The following is a 14,713-nucleotide window of genomic DNA, read 5'->3' as shown; positions in this document are numbered from 1 at the left end:
GAAGCAGATGTTTATAGCAGGTCTTTGACTAGTCATGGCACAACATGGGAGAAGCTGGTTAATTGGAGTTGCAAGTCATGTTTTGGAGCTGGTTGAACCACTCCAAATATTGGGAGTGGGAACTTCTGATACACCATGGTTTGGAGTAGGACAGTGTGATTTGGAGTGAGAGCTTATAATAAATCTGCTGGACAGGGATATTTCAGAGGCTAACACATGGGATGGAGCGCAAATATGTGCAACATTCATGAGTTGAACTGGCAGCTTGTGGAATACCATGGGTTGGAGTGGCTGGTGACAGTTGCACACTGAGGGGGACTGTGGTACACCGTGGGTTGCAGATGCATGCTGTGGCATACCATGATTTGGAGCTGGAGGCTATGGTACACCATAGACGGGACTTGGAAATTGTGCCACATTACAGATTAAAGTGGGAGGTTGTTGCATACCATGGGTTGGAGTGGGAGGTTGTTGCATACTTTGGGTTGGAGTAAGAGGTTGTTGCATACCATGGATTGGAGTGGGAGGATGTTGCATACTTTGGGTTGGAGTGGGTGTTTGTTTCATTCCATGGGTTGAAGTGGGAGGTTGTTGCATACCATGGGTTGGAGTGGGAGGTTGTTGCATACCATGGGTTGGAGTGGGAGGTTGTTGAACACCCTGGGTTGGAGCGGGGTATTGTTGAACACCCTGGGTTGGAGCGGGGTGTTGTTGAACACCATGGGTTGGAGAGGAGTGTTGTTGAAAACAATGGGTTGGAGCGGAGTGTTGTTGAAAACAATGGGTTGGAGCGGAGTGTTGTTGAAAACAATGGGTTGGAGCGGAGTGTTGTTGAACACCATGGGTTGGAGCCGGAGGTTGTTGCACGCTATAGGTTGGAGCCGGAGGTTGTTGCACGCTATAGGTTGGAGCCGGAGGTTGTTGCACGCTGTGGGTTGGAGCCGGAGGTTGTTGCACGCTGTGGGTTGGAGCCGGAGGTTGTTGCACACTGTGGGTTGGAGCCGGAGGTTGTTGCACGCCATGGGTTGGAGCCGGAGGTTGCTGCACGCCCTGGGTTGAATCGGGAGGCTGTTGCATGCTCTGTAGGAAGTTGCTGCCTCGGCGGGAGGAGGTTGCTGCCGCGGCGGGAGGAGGTTGCAGCCACGGCGGGAGGAGGTTGCAGCCACGGCGGGAGGAGGTTGCAGCCACGGCGGGAGGAGGTTGCAGCCACGGCGGGAGGAGGTTGCAGCCACGGCGGGAGGAGGTTGCAGCCACGGCGGGAGGAGGTTGCAGCCACGGCGGGAGGAGGTTGCAGCCACGGCGGGAGGAGGTTGCAGCCACGGCGGGAGGAGGTTGCAGCCATGGCGGGAGGGGGTTGCAGCCACGGCTGGAGGGGGTTGCAGCCACGGCTGGAGGAGGTTGCAGCCACGGCTGGAGGAGGTTGCAGCCACGGCTGGAGGGGGTTGCAGCCACGGCTGGAGGGGGTTGCAGCCACGGCTGGAGGGGGTTGCAGCCACGGCTGGAGGGGGTTGCAGCCACGGCTGGAGGAGGTTGCAGCCACGGCTGGAGGAGTTTGCTGCCACGGCTGGAGGAGTTTGCTGCCACGGCTGGAGGAGTTTGCTGCCACGGCTGGAGTTGTTTGCTGCCACGGCTGGAGGAGTTTGCTGCCACGGCTGGAGGAGGTTTGCTGCCATGGCTGGAGGAGGTTTGCTGCCACGGCTGGAGGAGGTTTGCTGCCACGGCTGAAGGAGGTTTGCTGCCACGGCTGAAGGAGGTAGTGGCAGCGGCTGAAGGAGGTAGTGGCAATGGCCGAAGGAGGTAGTGGCAACGGCCGAAGGGGGTAGTGGCAACGGCCGAAGGAGGTAGTGGCAACGGCCGGAGGAGGTAGTGGCAACGGCCGGAGGAGGTAGTGGCAACGGCCGGTGGAGGTAGTGGCAACGGCCGGTGGAGGTAGTGGCAACGGCCGGAGGAGGTAGTGGCAACGGCCGGAGGAGGTAGTGGCAAGGGCCGGAGGAGGTAGTGGCAAGGGCCGGAGGAGGTAGTGGCAACGGCCGGAGGAGGTAGTGGCAAGGGCCGGAGGAGGTAGTGGCAACGGCCGGAGGTGGTAGTGGCAACGGCCGGAGGTGGTAGTGGCAACGGCCGGAGGAGGTAGTGACAACGGCCGGAAGAGGTAGTGACAACAGCCAGAGGAGGTAGTGACAACGGCCGGAGGAGGTAGAAGCAACGGCCGGAGGAGGTTGTCGCAATGGCCGGAGGAGGTTGTCGCAATGGCCGGAGGAGGTTGTCGCAATGGCCGGAGGAGGTTGTCGCAATGGCCGGAGGAGATTGTCACAATGGCTGGAGGAGAGGAGATTGTTGCAATGGCTAGAGGGGGTTGTAGCACACCTAGGCTTGGAGTGGCGCACTGTGGAAACATGGTTTGAAGTGGCAGACTACTGAATACCAAATGTTGGAGTGGGAGGTTTTGGTAAGTCATCGTTTAGAGTCGTCTGCAGCACACAATACATTGTAGTGGGAGGTTGTGGGACATCACAGTTTGGAGGTATGGCACACTATGCAATGGTATAATAGGTTGTGGCAAAATAAGAATAGAAGTGGGAGGGCATGGTTGAAATTGCGAGGTTACAGCACACCATAGATTAGACTCAGAGGACGTAGTACACCATGGGCTGAATTAGGAGGGTGTGGCACGCGCTGGGTGGTCTGGCAGGATGTGGCACACTATGGGTTGGAGCAGGAAGATGTGACCCCATAAACGAGAGGTTGTGGCAAGCCATGGTTTGAAGCAGGTTGTAGCACACAACAGAGGTTGTGGAAAGCTATGGTATGAATTGAGTTTGTGTGACAACAGGATTCTGACTGTGAATTAGGGTGTGGCATGCAATAGGCTGGAATAGGAGCTTTTGGTACCCCGTGATGAGGCGTGGGAGTTTGTACCAAACCACGTTTCGGAGATTCTGGTACAATATGAATCAGAGGGGGGCTGTTCAAAATGGACTAACTTCATAGTTCTGAAGTAGAGGACTGGGTCGTTCAAATGCTTAAATGTCAGTAACGCATATAGAGGGCTATCATGAAACCGCACCTTCCCTTCTGATGCCCATCCACTCCATAATTCCCAGTTCATATAGTAGTGTATGGGTACACTTTTAAACTGTATTAAGTTAAAAAGGAAGTTCGAAACATCCATATGAAGCTTCCCATCCACAAACTGTTGTTCCTTAAACAGGAAAGGACCTATATTGTGATCTTTCAAAGCCTCATTTCGACTATGAAAACAAAGGTCTCAGCTCAAATTTCTAAATTTACCATCTAGCGTTGGCATTTTAGAAGCAGTTTGGAACATTCTATTTTCTGATCATTAATAGTCTATGTATTTATACGTTTATAAGTACCAAGCATATTACTGTATATGCCGATGGGTTTGCAAAGAGGTTGAAGTCAATGTATGCAATCGGTATATATCCGAACCAGAGAAAGAATTTAGCTTGCCATACCAGTCACTGCTCAGCGTACAGCCATGATGAATAACAAGATTATTTCATGAAAGCACTGCTGCACATGCAAGGCTATCAATAAAGATACATATCTACAGTTACATTTCCATTTATACATTCTGGCATTAACATATGGACATTTAACCAGCTAAATGGACTAATTCTCAGGTGGGCAACGAAGCCACAAAATACATCAAAACAAATTACGAAAAACATGAAAACAGCTTCTGAATAAATGACATATAAAACAAAGTGATCAACATGGATGAAATTACAAGGTCCATTATATTCAGGTTCAAACATGATTTGACTAATTAAACACGCTAAAAGTTACACTCTATTGAAATGGACAAATGTGTTTTAGAATGTTACTAAAATTCCCTGTATTCCAAGAGCATGGTGAGCTAGTAACATTTACAATAGACATTTTTAACACTTAATACAGTTGTACCTACTCCACCACAGTATACATAAAAAAAAACAAATACAAAAATAATAATTATATTTATGGACTAAAAAAATCAAACCGTTTTTTATAAATTTGATTTAGTCTGACACATTTTGAATTAAAAACTGCACCTTGACAAAAGTCACCACGAAGTATGTGGGCTGACTAAGGATGCAGTGAACTTGCTTTAATGCCCGACTGGCAAGCAGATCCTGTGTGCCATTAAAGTCTATGCGCATCTCCCCCAAAGGAATGAAAGGTGATACAAACCTGGGCTCTTAAACTGATCCGGGCTGGGCAGGTGGTGGAGGGGGGAGTTACTTGCTGAAGCAGCATGCTCACTACGAAGCATCTGAGCCGCCCGAGGACCCATGGATCCGTAATCCGCGTACGAGATCTGAGCCCGCTGCTCACCGGGCGAAGTATAGAAACCGTAATCAGGGATCCCTAAAGATACAGGGACTCTATCATTGTGGAGGCCATACTGACATGTCTCTTATGAAAGTGAAATTTTCTTGTACTTTACATTACAAATGCCATATGTAAAAAGTAATAGGATGAACAGATTGGTACCATGCATGAGCCCAAATCTGATTACATGTTAAAACAAACCATCGTTACACAAATGTCTTGGGGTTCACACATGTGCATGCACATCTGTGTCCATAAACGTGCACACACTCACTGAATTTGCACTTCATGGAATATAGGATTTCAAGGAGAAGGCAATATTTAGTTTGCAAGCTATTCCAACAGGACCACTAGGACATATCTCTTTGCTAGAACACCAGTAGAATTCTTTGGGGATTCTGGATGTAAGAAATGTTGTCCCAGCCGTTCTGACCATGCCTTCGTAGGAGGCAGAAGGAATTGAACAAATTGAGTAAAATCATGCGTATTTGTTTACAGATTTTATGTACGGCTCACAGGGTAAAGCACTACTTATAAACTACTCATTCTATTACACTGTACAGTAAAATCACACAACTGATTCAGTCGTTCAAAATGAACCCCATTAAACATACACACTCAGTGAAGAGATGTTTCAGACTGAATTGCATATCACAAAGGCCGACAAAAGAGAAAGTGGGTATCAGTTTTCTGAAGACAAAAAACAAGCACATGTACATTTATTATAAGACAAAACAATTTTAAATTCTAAAACATATGCAGAAAAGATCACACTCGTTTGTTTAAAATATAAATACGCACACATATACCCAATGTGTGGGGGAAAACATTATGTACATGTTACTGCTGTACACATATTCATCCCCAAAACAGGTCTGTTGAATGGTTCTGTTCGCACAAGGCCTTTGTACATCTGTATGTATAGCTATCAGCGCTTATTCAACTAAGTAACATAAGACCGGACAGTCTAGCTGATTAAATCAGTTCTAAAACATATTGAAAGTCAACAAGAAGAGACTCACCTGTAACACTAATTTTCTCTCTTGCTTTATTCTCTCCACAGATTACTAAAATATGGGAAACCCTGGATACCACACTGTGGACACACAAATGTACTGTTTTACCCACCCGCTTTCTCCAGCTTCTTAGTTTTCTAGCTCTGGCATTAGGAATTGGGGATCCCCTCCACTTTTGCTAATTTAGCCCAGCATCCAATAACTAGGAGAGGACGGCTGGCAGGTTGTTTGTAATCTGTGGAAAGAGTGAAGAAGCAGGGGATCCAGTGTTACAGGTACATGACTGGTTAATTGTGAATATAGGCCGTGCATTTTGCAGCCTGTTAGCAAAAGGGAAATATAATTTAGCAGTACCCAGAAGGAAAACTTTGGAATAAAGGAATGTATAAGACTAATGGGGAAAAACGTAAAAGAGAGGACTTATTTTTATAATTCTTACAAGGACTTCGCATTGCTGTAAGAAAGTTGGTTATTAGTTTGGAAGGATGTGGGTTATTCTCAAGTAATAAGTCTGCAACCTCCCATTGACTGGGAACCAATTGCCCAGGTCTAGCAGCTGGATTCTCTCATAGTAGTAAGGCACAGCAGTCCAAACCCCGCTCAGGGAAATTGATGTGGACTAGTACCCCACCCTGCAGGCCAGCGACAAACAAAGCCCCCAAAAAATCAGGTTCAGTCAGGGCTTTTACTTATAAAAAAGGCAAATTACTGTATTACGAACATACTAAATATTACACATTAATGTCCAAAAACCTACAAGATGGCAGGTGGAAATACTTCTGGTGGGTCCTCCTAATCGTTCACAGCACCTAGCGAGCCCTGAAGCCTAAAACCATTAAACCCCCACCTCTACAGCACAATACATTGGGGGTGTAGGTCTCAAAAGGCAGGTCAACTGGCTTTCTTAGTGTGTCAACCCATTAATAAAAGCAGAGGTATTTAACAATGAACCAATTCAACACCATTAAAATCATTAACGTTGGTACCATCATACAATGACATTTATAAATACCTGTAATTATTCACTGCACAAGGAAAGTTGAGTTTTGCTCTTGGTGGAGCGGTCTATCTACCAGGTATGGATTTTTCAGGCTAACTGGTCTCCAAGCATTTTATATTTCTGTAGGAGCTTGCTCTTTCTGTGCTCCTCTCCAGAGTCAGGGTTCTTCCTCAGCAGGCTATCAAGGCAGTGTTCCCTCCCTGGCTGCATTCCCAAGATCTTATGGCTTCCTAGCTGCTTACACAGACCTTGTTTGTCAGTAGGAGTGTGGAACTTCTTACTTGAGTTCACACACCTACCAGAAAAGTCCATGTAAGAAGAGGTAGTTCACTCAGCCAAAGCCGGTAATCTCTCTACTGTCCCCATAAGGTATAGGGGGCACCACACGCACTGGAAAAATAAATCTTAGTCCCCGGGTGGCAACTGAAGCCAGAGGTCCTTGAATCCATCCTTGCAGTGGGGGTTTGGTGTCATATCTCCTCCAACAGGACATTACTTCAGCATCCCTTCCCCAGGTCCAGACTGTTTTCAAAGGGCTCTACCTTGTGCATGAGTTTTTAAGTGGAGTGGAAAGTTCCAGAAGGTAGGCATCACTGCCCAATCCTAGCAACACCCATCACTACATCCAGGTCTCAACCCGCCTACACAGCATTTTGAGAATTCCAAAGATGGTGTCGCCAAGTGGTCTGTGAAAGAAATTCCCTGACAGCCTAAACTCTGCCCCCAACTGCCACAGTTCCCTTCCCTTCAAAATATCAAATAGCAGCCTCTACTAGGACTGGCTACAGGGTTCTGGTTACCCGATTTGTTTCAGAGAGGCACAACATTCACAGGCCAGGTTCAGTCTGAAAATTAATTAGTTAATGCAGACCACGTCCCTCTCCCAAATAAGGCCTAATTACTGGCAGTGGCCGTGTTGTGTAGAGAGGCCTTTGATCCTCTGCCTGGCCAGAAAAGTAATTAACTTGACCCAGAAGGGTGAGTCAAAGGCCCCAATCTCATTTGGAAGGGAGTCAGAGAAGAGTGATGAACCTTGACCTACTACAAGGAGTGTTATGATATTTTATCAGCATTTGTAGAGCGCATGGCTGCATGGGCATCGAGGCGTCCCAGCGCTGAGCAAGAGTAGATGCGGACAGAGAAGGAGTAGACTACAGATTGGAAAACAGCCATGTCTTGCTCAGTTTCCTGAACTCTCAGTGGTCTTGCATGCCACAGGCGGCAAGAGGGATGGTATTCCAGATGGCGGGGGCCAATGCCCAGAAAGTGCGCCCTCCGGCTCAGGTCCTGCGCACCCGCGGACACAGGCCAGGTGTAGGTCCTCAGAGCGCAGGGTACACACCGAGCATAGATCGCTCAGGATTTGCAGACCCAGGCCATGCAGGATCTTATATGTGGTACATAAAGTCTTGAAGTTAACTCTGTTCTATAGGTAACCAGTGAAGCCGTCGAAGGAGGTCAGAGGTATGACAGCATTTAGGATGTGGGGAAAGCGTGCGGGCAGCTGTATTCTGAGCCAGTTAAAGCCTTTTCGTCACCGCTTTGCAGGTAACTAAAAACACCAGACCTGTATTGGGTATTGTTGGACTTGGCCCTTAAGGCAGGTTCACCCCTAATCTTTTTGCTTTTAATCTGTGATATGTGTGGATGATTTTCTGGTCTGTGCGCACTTTTTCTCTGTGTCCCAGAGTAAAGTGCGTGCATGTAGTGAGGCTGGCCTGCTCTCCCATAGGGATGCATGGGGAATGTCTGTGTCCCTAGTAATTCCTAATGTGTGGGGAGTGCATGCTCGAATTTGGTATGTGCGTGTTCGTGAGAATGAATGCTTCGCAATGATGTATGTTGCGTGAATGTGGCATGTGTAGAAATGCCATTTCTGGGACTTGGCATATTGCTGGAAAATATGCCTGCAGTGTGATTGGCTGGAGCTGGCTGGTGAGCCTGGCTCCAGGAAGGCTGGATGGGTCTGCCCGGTGGTGAGTGTGAGATCAGCATGCTTGATGGCTTGGGAGGAGTGCACTTGGTCCCTGATGGGCCTGGACTTTCCCCGGACAATGCTGGCTCCACCCCCTGTAGTGCGACTGATGGCCCTAGCCCTGCCAGTGAATAGAGAGGGTGGTTGGGGTAAACAGAGTACTTCAGAACCAGCTGCGACTGGTTTTCCCCCACCCTGCACCCTTGAGACAAAGGGGTTTTCCTGTATAAGAAGGGGCTGTGTCCCCATGCAATTTGTCCTGTTCTTGGTTCTGCCTAGGATCCTGCCAGAGGGGGCTCTGCTGCTGCTGGGGCCAAGAGGACCGCCACTTGGGCTGTCTCCCTGCCTGGAGACCCAGTGTGCTGGCTCTGGCCCTGCCTTGCCCCTCTGCCTGCCTCCAGTCCCTGCTGGAGCTTTTGCTTTACTTAGAGTGCATGGGAGCGCTCTGATTCTGATTTATAGCGCTGGGCGCGCTTTATTGTCCTGATAGCGCTGGGCGCCCTTCTCTTGGCGCTTGAGAGCGCTTTTATTGCATTGCCGGTGCCCACCCGGCGTCAGAGCCGATTTGCCGATTTTCGGCATAGCGAGTGCCCACCTCGCTTTATTTTATTATTTAAAGGCCGGTGCCACCCGGCATTGCCCCGTACTTTGATTTTGTAAATACCTCGAGGGAGCCCACTCCTCGGGTATTGAGAAGCCGCCTGCCTACCTGAGACGGGCCGCCGCGCTGCCCGCGACGACCCGGAAGTCTTCTGGCCGACCGGCCAATAGCAGCGCGGCCCCCGAGAGGCCGACCGGAAGTCCCGCCCTGCAGCCGAGCAGCGCGAAAGGAAGCAGCCGGCGTGTCCTGCCCGAGGCTCCCCGATCGGAGGGAGAGCCCCGGGACGAGCAAGGAGGAGATCCGGCAGTGCTCCTGCCCCCGCGGCACCAGCGAAGTACCGGTGAGTGCGGGGACAGGGTCCTTTGTTCTTTGAGCGGCCCCGATTGGCAGAGGGCCGCTCCAACGTGTGGGGCATTCCTTTGAAGGAGCGCGAGGCTCCGTGGGGCATCGTTCTGGATCCTGAGTCCCCCGGGAGGGACTCCAACGCGCCCCTTGTGCTGTGCGAGCCTGCAAGGCTCTTGGGGGCCAGTTGGGTGTTTTGAGCCCGGCGAGGCTCCAACGACGGCCGCATTCGAGTGAGAGCCCTGAGAGAGGCTCTGGGGGCATTTTCCTTGATTTAGAGCGCTGAGCTCTAATTTGCACATTTTGTTCAGCGAGCCCTGAGAGGCTCTAGGGGGACACAGGTAGCTAGTTGGTTGTAGCCCCGAGGCTCCCACACTGTGTCTCCCCACCTTGTTCTTGAGCCCTCCTGGCTCCAACGTTTGCCCAGTTCATATTTTACAACTGTCCAGCACTTAGTGGACAGTTGCCACGTTTAGGTTTGTGTGCTGTGCTGCCTGCGCAGCTTCCCTGACATTAAGACTCAGGGCATTCCGCCCCTTTCGAGGCCAGTTGGCCTGAGGGACATTTATGAGTGTTGTGCTTTGTGCACCCCGCGCATTGTAATTTCTTGTGATGTAATTCTTGCGCATGTGTTCTAACCTGTACCCTTTTCTAAAAGTGACCTGACTAGGTATTCTTATGGTTATCCCCTTTTGCTAAACGTGACCTGCAGAGAGGATTGTTTATGTTTATCCATTATGCTAAATGTGACCTGCATAGTAGATTGTTGATGGTGCATTTTATGTTTAGGTTTCCTTCCCTTTGCTAAGAGTGAATTGCTTAGGTGTTGGTATTCCTTCCTTAGGTCCTAGTTACCTGCGTGATTTACCTACAGTGTTTTAGGGTTGCGTAGGAGGTCCTTACTGTTCCAGTGATTACTGGATGTGTGTTGCTTTTATAATTTTGGTGCTACTCATTCTATGTTTACGACATAAGTGTATATCTACCAGTATTATTTTCTAACAAGTGCCTACCCCTGACAGTGGTCCAGGTGGCCCTGTCCTGTACATAATTCCCCTTGTAAATTCTGCCCGTGCCCCTGGCACATTGTACAGTTTGCGTGTGTTATCTAATATGTTTTGTTTATTATAATACAAAGGCTATTTTATATATATCCTTGTGTAGAGTCCTTTCTTTGTGGTGGGCCTTGGGTGTTGTTGCTGGGGTGCGTGCGCAAATACTTAACTCATACCGCCTCCAAGTTTAGCCTAGACTGCTCGCGCCACGCTACCTAGAGGGCGAGTGGGGGTTGCCTTGGTGTGTGACTCCCCTGCCCTGACTTTAGAAATGGTGATCCCTGACTGACCTCGACGCGAGTCTTGGCCGGCCAGGGTCCCGTTTCTAACAGGTATCCTGATTTGCCCTAGGAATTGTGTCTTACTCTAGCTTCAAGGTCTTCCTATGGCAAAACTGTATTTTGGTGCATACTTTGCCCATAGTGTATTAGACAGTGAAGCACTACAGATGTACATACTGGCACTATTAATGCCCAATCATATTATAAGGCCAAACTGGTAAGCACCAATCCAAGAAGGGTCCCTACGGATTAATGTTGCTACTGTTGCTCATTTGCTTGCAGAACGTTAGTGGAAACAGATTGATGTAGCATATATCCCTCTCGTCCAAAAATTACAATGCATATTTGAAATTGTTCTTTTCTCAAATTATTTGCGACCTACTAATTCTTGTAGAATGGTCTGATCACTTTTTAGTACATTTTACAAATTCTACTTCTTGTAAAAATATATTTTTGAAACAGAAACTACCCATATGCAGAGTCTGCTCTTTTAAGGAGACTGACTTGTTCAAATTAAACAAACGGTAAGGGAAATCGATTTTGTCACAGTAAGTAACAGAGAAGATGGTATTAATAAAGACAGCTCATTTTAGAGCTTGCAAATCTCCTTGGTGTAGCCAATAAACCTACTTACAGGAATCCAGTATAATCAGCTAAACAAGAAGAAGAAAAATGTCACAGATAATTTGAAGTCACTTGAAGAAAAAATTGCACCCAAAGATTATTTGTAGTGGCCTAATAGAATACTAACCAAGCTATTAGTTCTTCTGTGGTGTTTTCAATCCATGTGTATCAACAATGTCTTGTCAGTGGGATACCCCATTAGGCAAGTGATAAATACTCATACTAAGTCACATAGATGTTATTAGAAGTGGTATAGTCCAGCATCTACTTTGAAGATGTCTTCCAAGCTCAGTAAAATTGCACATCTAACTGTTGCTCCCACAGTGGCACCACCTGGCAAACTGATTGATTCTTCACTCCCTGAGAGTGATCGTTAATGCATTCCTAAAGAATATAAACCTAAAACAGAGATCTTGTCCAGTAATGGATCAGTAACTGACATTCCCCAAATTGCTTGAGATAATAAGCCAGAAACGTAGTTAAGAACTTGCAAAGATGTGTTCATTTTAGAGCAGCACTTTTGTGCTTGCCTTACGTGGACAATAAAAAGGTAAGGAACTGGACTATTAACACCTTTAATTACACCTGTACATCAGCTCTAGCCTCAGCGCTTCAAGCTAGAGGAGTTTTTAAACAGGTATAAGCTAACCTCTTCTACGAGCCACTGGGAGATAAGAAAAAGAAAGACATAATTTGATGTGATCAGATCCAAAATAAACGAACCCATCACCAACAAGGGTTGGTGGGTTGAGGTGATTTATGATGGATAGACCAGAGAAATCAATAAGAAATGTACTACATTCAATGATGGTCTAATATGACAAGTAATATATTCCACATTATGTTCTTAAGAATTTTCTTACAGTCAGACTTTTTTTTATCCATAAAGTGTCTGCTTTCTCGTTAATAAATATGGAGTTTGCAAGGAAGACCTTGAGTTTAGTAAGGTCCATCTAAAAAATATCAAAACAGGTTAATAGCAAAACGAAAGGCATGCCATTGTCATATTGGGATACGAGTTAGTAACACTAACAGTCCTAGTCAAAAATGTGCTTTCAATAAAAAAAAATGCAAAGAAGGTCCCTTTTGAAAATTCTGTGGAATTTAAGAAATGCTGTTAAAATGGTTCAGGATACATTTCAACAATGTGATCCTCAATTTTATTAGTATGAAGGATTATTTGCTAATGATATCTGGCGGACACTCCACTAACGTGACTGACAACTATTTATTTTGATTCTATTACAGGACCGGAGGCTTCAGATTATGCTTCTCAAACTTTACTGCATCAACACAGCAGCCAATGAAAATATATTATTTTCTCAAATAAACAATAAATTACTACATTTCCCATGAACACCATGGTTATAGGCACGCCCCCACAGTCCATAAGAACCCCTTGCGTGCACATCACTTCCTCTTTCTTTGCTGCTCAAGCCAGAGTTAAGTGCACCTCCCCTTGGGTCCCCTCACTCTGCTAAATGTGTTTGGGTTCTTCCCTATGGGGTTAATATTGCTTATTGTCCCGTTTTAAGGGCGCATTGATTACTTGGGGGCGAGCCGCTCCGTTTACTGTATTTATATTGTGTTTATTGCATTTACTTCGATGCTCATGTGTTTGCTCTAGCGAGCGCTGCAGCACTTAGCTCTTTGTTTGTTGGTGAACCACCTTTTTCCGCCACCGATCGGGCTCTGCCCGCTTGATCCCGCGCTTCAGGAGCGCTGCCTGTCACGGTCCTTGGCCGGCAGGGGGGCCGCCGCGCTGATCACGGAGCCCGTTACCGGCAGCCTAGTGGCGCGCAGAGGCTTCCCTGGTCAGCCCTGACGCTCAGGCCGGGTGGCTCTCGGTCGACGCGCGCGCCTCAAACGCTGCCAATTTGGGCTATATTTTAGTAGGACTTTGGTAGCGTTTGGGCGGCGCGCCTCGCTCCGACTCCTCGACTTCCTAAGAACGCATTTTTCGCGCGTTCAGCATTCCGGCAGGTCCCCCTGTGTGAGCGCCAGCCTAATAGACCGGCTGGCTGTATAAATAATCGGCCCAGAGTGCGCACACGCTCCAGGTATTTCAGGGCCAGGATCTTTGATCCTTCTGATTACAGCTTTGCTGAGGGGGTTTGGGAAACGTTGCCAATTGATTTGTCTGTGTGCTTGGGCTGACCCCCCCCCCCATTACCCCCATTACACCCAGTGCTATATTCTGACTGTGCTATATTCTGACTGCCCTGCAGTGTGTGTGCCTTCACAATGGAAGGTTGGGTGAGGTATCCTGATGAGGAGTACAATGATGGGGAGGAAATTATGGATGGACAGCAGGAGGCTGTCTTTGAAGACAATATTGTCGAAGCGTTGGATGCCTCGGTCCAAGCTTCAGTAAATAAAGCTATGGAGACGAAAGTCCCTCAGACGGTGCAGCAGGCACTTGCGGTGGCACTACGACCCATTCGCAAACAATTAGAAGGTTTTGCTAAACGTCACGGCTATGGGGGAAAGAAGAAGCAGAAGCAGGCAGCCACTTCTTCCGCGGCAGGCTCAGCAGACACCATCCAATGGCCGCACGCTCAATCATTGGCCTCTCTGCCGCCAAAAGAGTCATATGATTCCCAGTATGTGGGTGGCAAGGCCAAGGCTAAACACCCTATCCCTGTGGACACTGCCACTGCCACTACTAATACTGATACAGGGACCGATACTGATACCTCAGAGGAATTTCCTCCTCCCCCTAAGAAACCCAGAGTAGATCCTAAGCCGGCAGAGGATAGGATTAAGACATTCAACTTTGACCCTACGCAGATAGTCCACCCCAGGTCTTCGGATTGGATCCCACCTCCGGCGGTCTCTGAGTATTTACACGAGAACCTCCGGAAGGGTTTTGGTAGAGAAGTTAGAAACCGCTTGCGGTCAGAATGTCCACGCCCTGAGATCCCGGACGGAGTTGCGGACACTCCCGAGATTGACGCAAGTATGCTTACCTTCTTGAGGAAGTTCTCTAAGGACCCCAAAAGGGGGTTGGACAGGGCTTGGCGAGGCTGCCAGGACAAGATGTTAGATGTCGTGGGGCCCTTGGCAAAAATTTTGGAAATGGCCCTGAAGGCCAAGGAGGGTGAAGGAACAGTGGATCCGGATATCTTGGCTGGCTGGGCTCAGCGCGCCATTTGCCTGGTGGGCAACGCCAACTGCGCGATCTCATCGGAGAGGCGCAAATCCCTACTACTCCGGATGGACAGCAATCTGACGGAACTGGCGGAGGCGGAACCGGGACCTCTCGCCGGAGGTTTCCTATTTGGTGATAGGTTTGTTAAGGACGTCACAAAGTACGTCGGTACTTTTACTGCCCTAGACAAAGTCCAAAGTGGAATCAAATGAGCCCTTACACAGGGGGTTTTCAACAGGGCCGGACGAGGCGGGGGCCGCTCGTCGGGCCAAGGATACCAGCAAGGCTCCCAACGTGGAGATTTTGGCCGCGGCCGTGGGGAGTGGGACTCCA

At 48.3% G+C, this 14,713-nt stretch overlaps 1 protein-coding gene across 7 annotated transcripts in view; it reads right to left on the bottom strand.

Moving 5' to 3' along the window:
- The window catches only part of MSI2 (musashi RNA binding protein 2), a 1,814,765-nt gene that overhangs the window by 151,009 nt on the left and 1,649,043 nt on the right, over positions 1-14,713 (bottom strand). For 4 of the 7 annotated variants that reach the window (XM_086954835.1, XM_086954834.1, XM_086954832.1 and 1 more), the window contains one exon: positions 4,195-4,371. The exons of the other annotated variants lie outside the window; for them this stretch is intronic. In XM_086954835.1, the coding sequence (XP_086810961.1) occupies positions 4,195-4,371 (177 nt within the window). The remainder of the gene's footprint in view (positions 1-4,194; positions 4,372-14,713) is intronic. 7 annotated transcript variants of the gene reach the window in all.

The sequence above is a fragment of the Lissotriton vulgaris genome, chromosome 2_1 (genome assembly GCF_964263255.1).
Source record: "Lissotriton vulgaris chromosome 2_1, aLisVul1.2, whole genome shotgun sequence".
In the NCBI taxonomy this organism is placed as follows: Eukaryota; Metazoa; Chordata; class Amphibia; order Caudata; family Salamandridae; genus Lissotriton; species Lissotriton vulgaris.
This window is presented reverse-complemented; position numbering and strand designations above follow the sequence as displayed.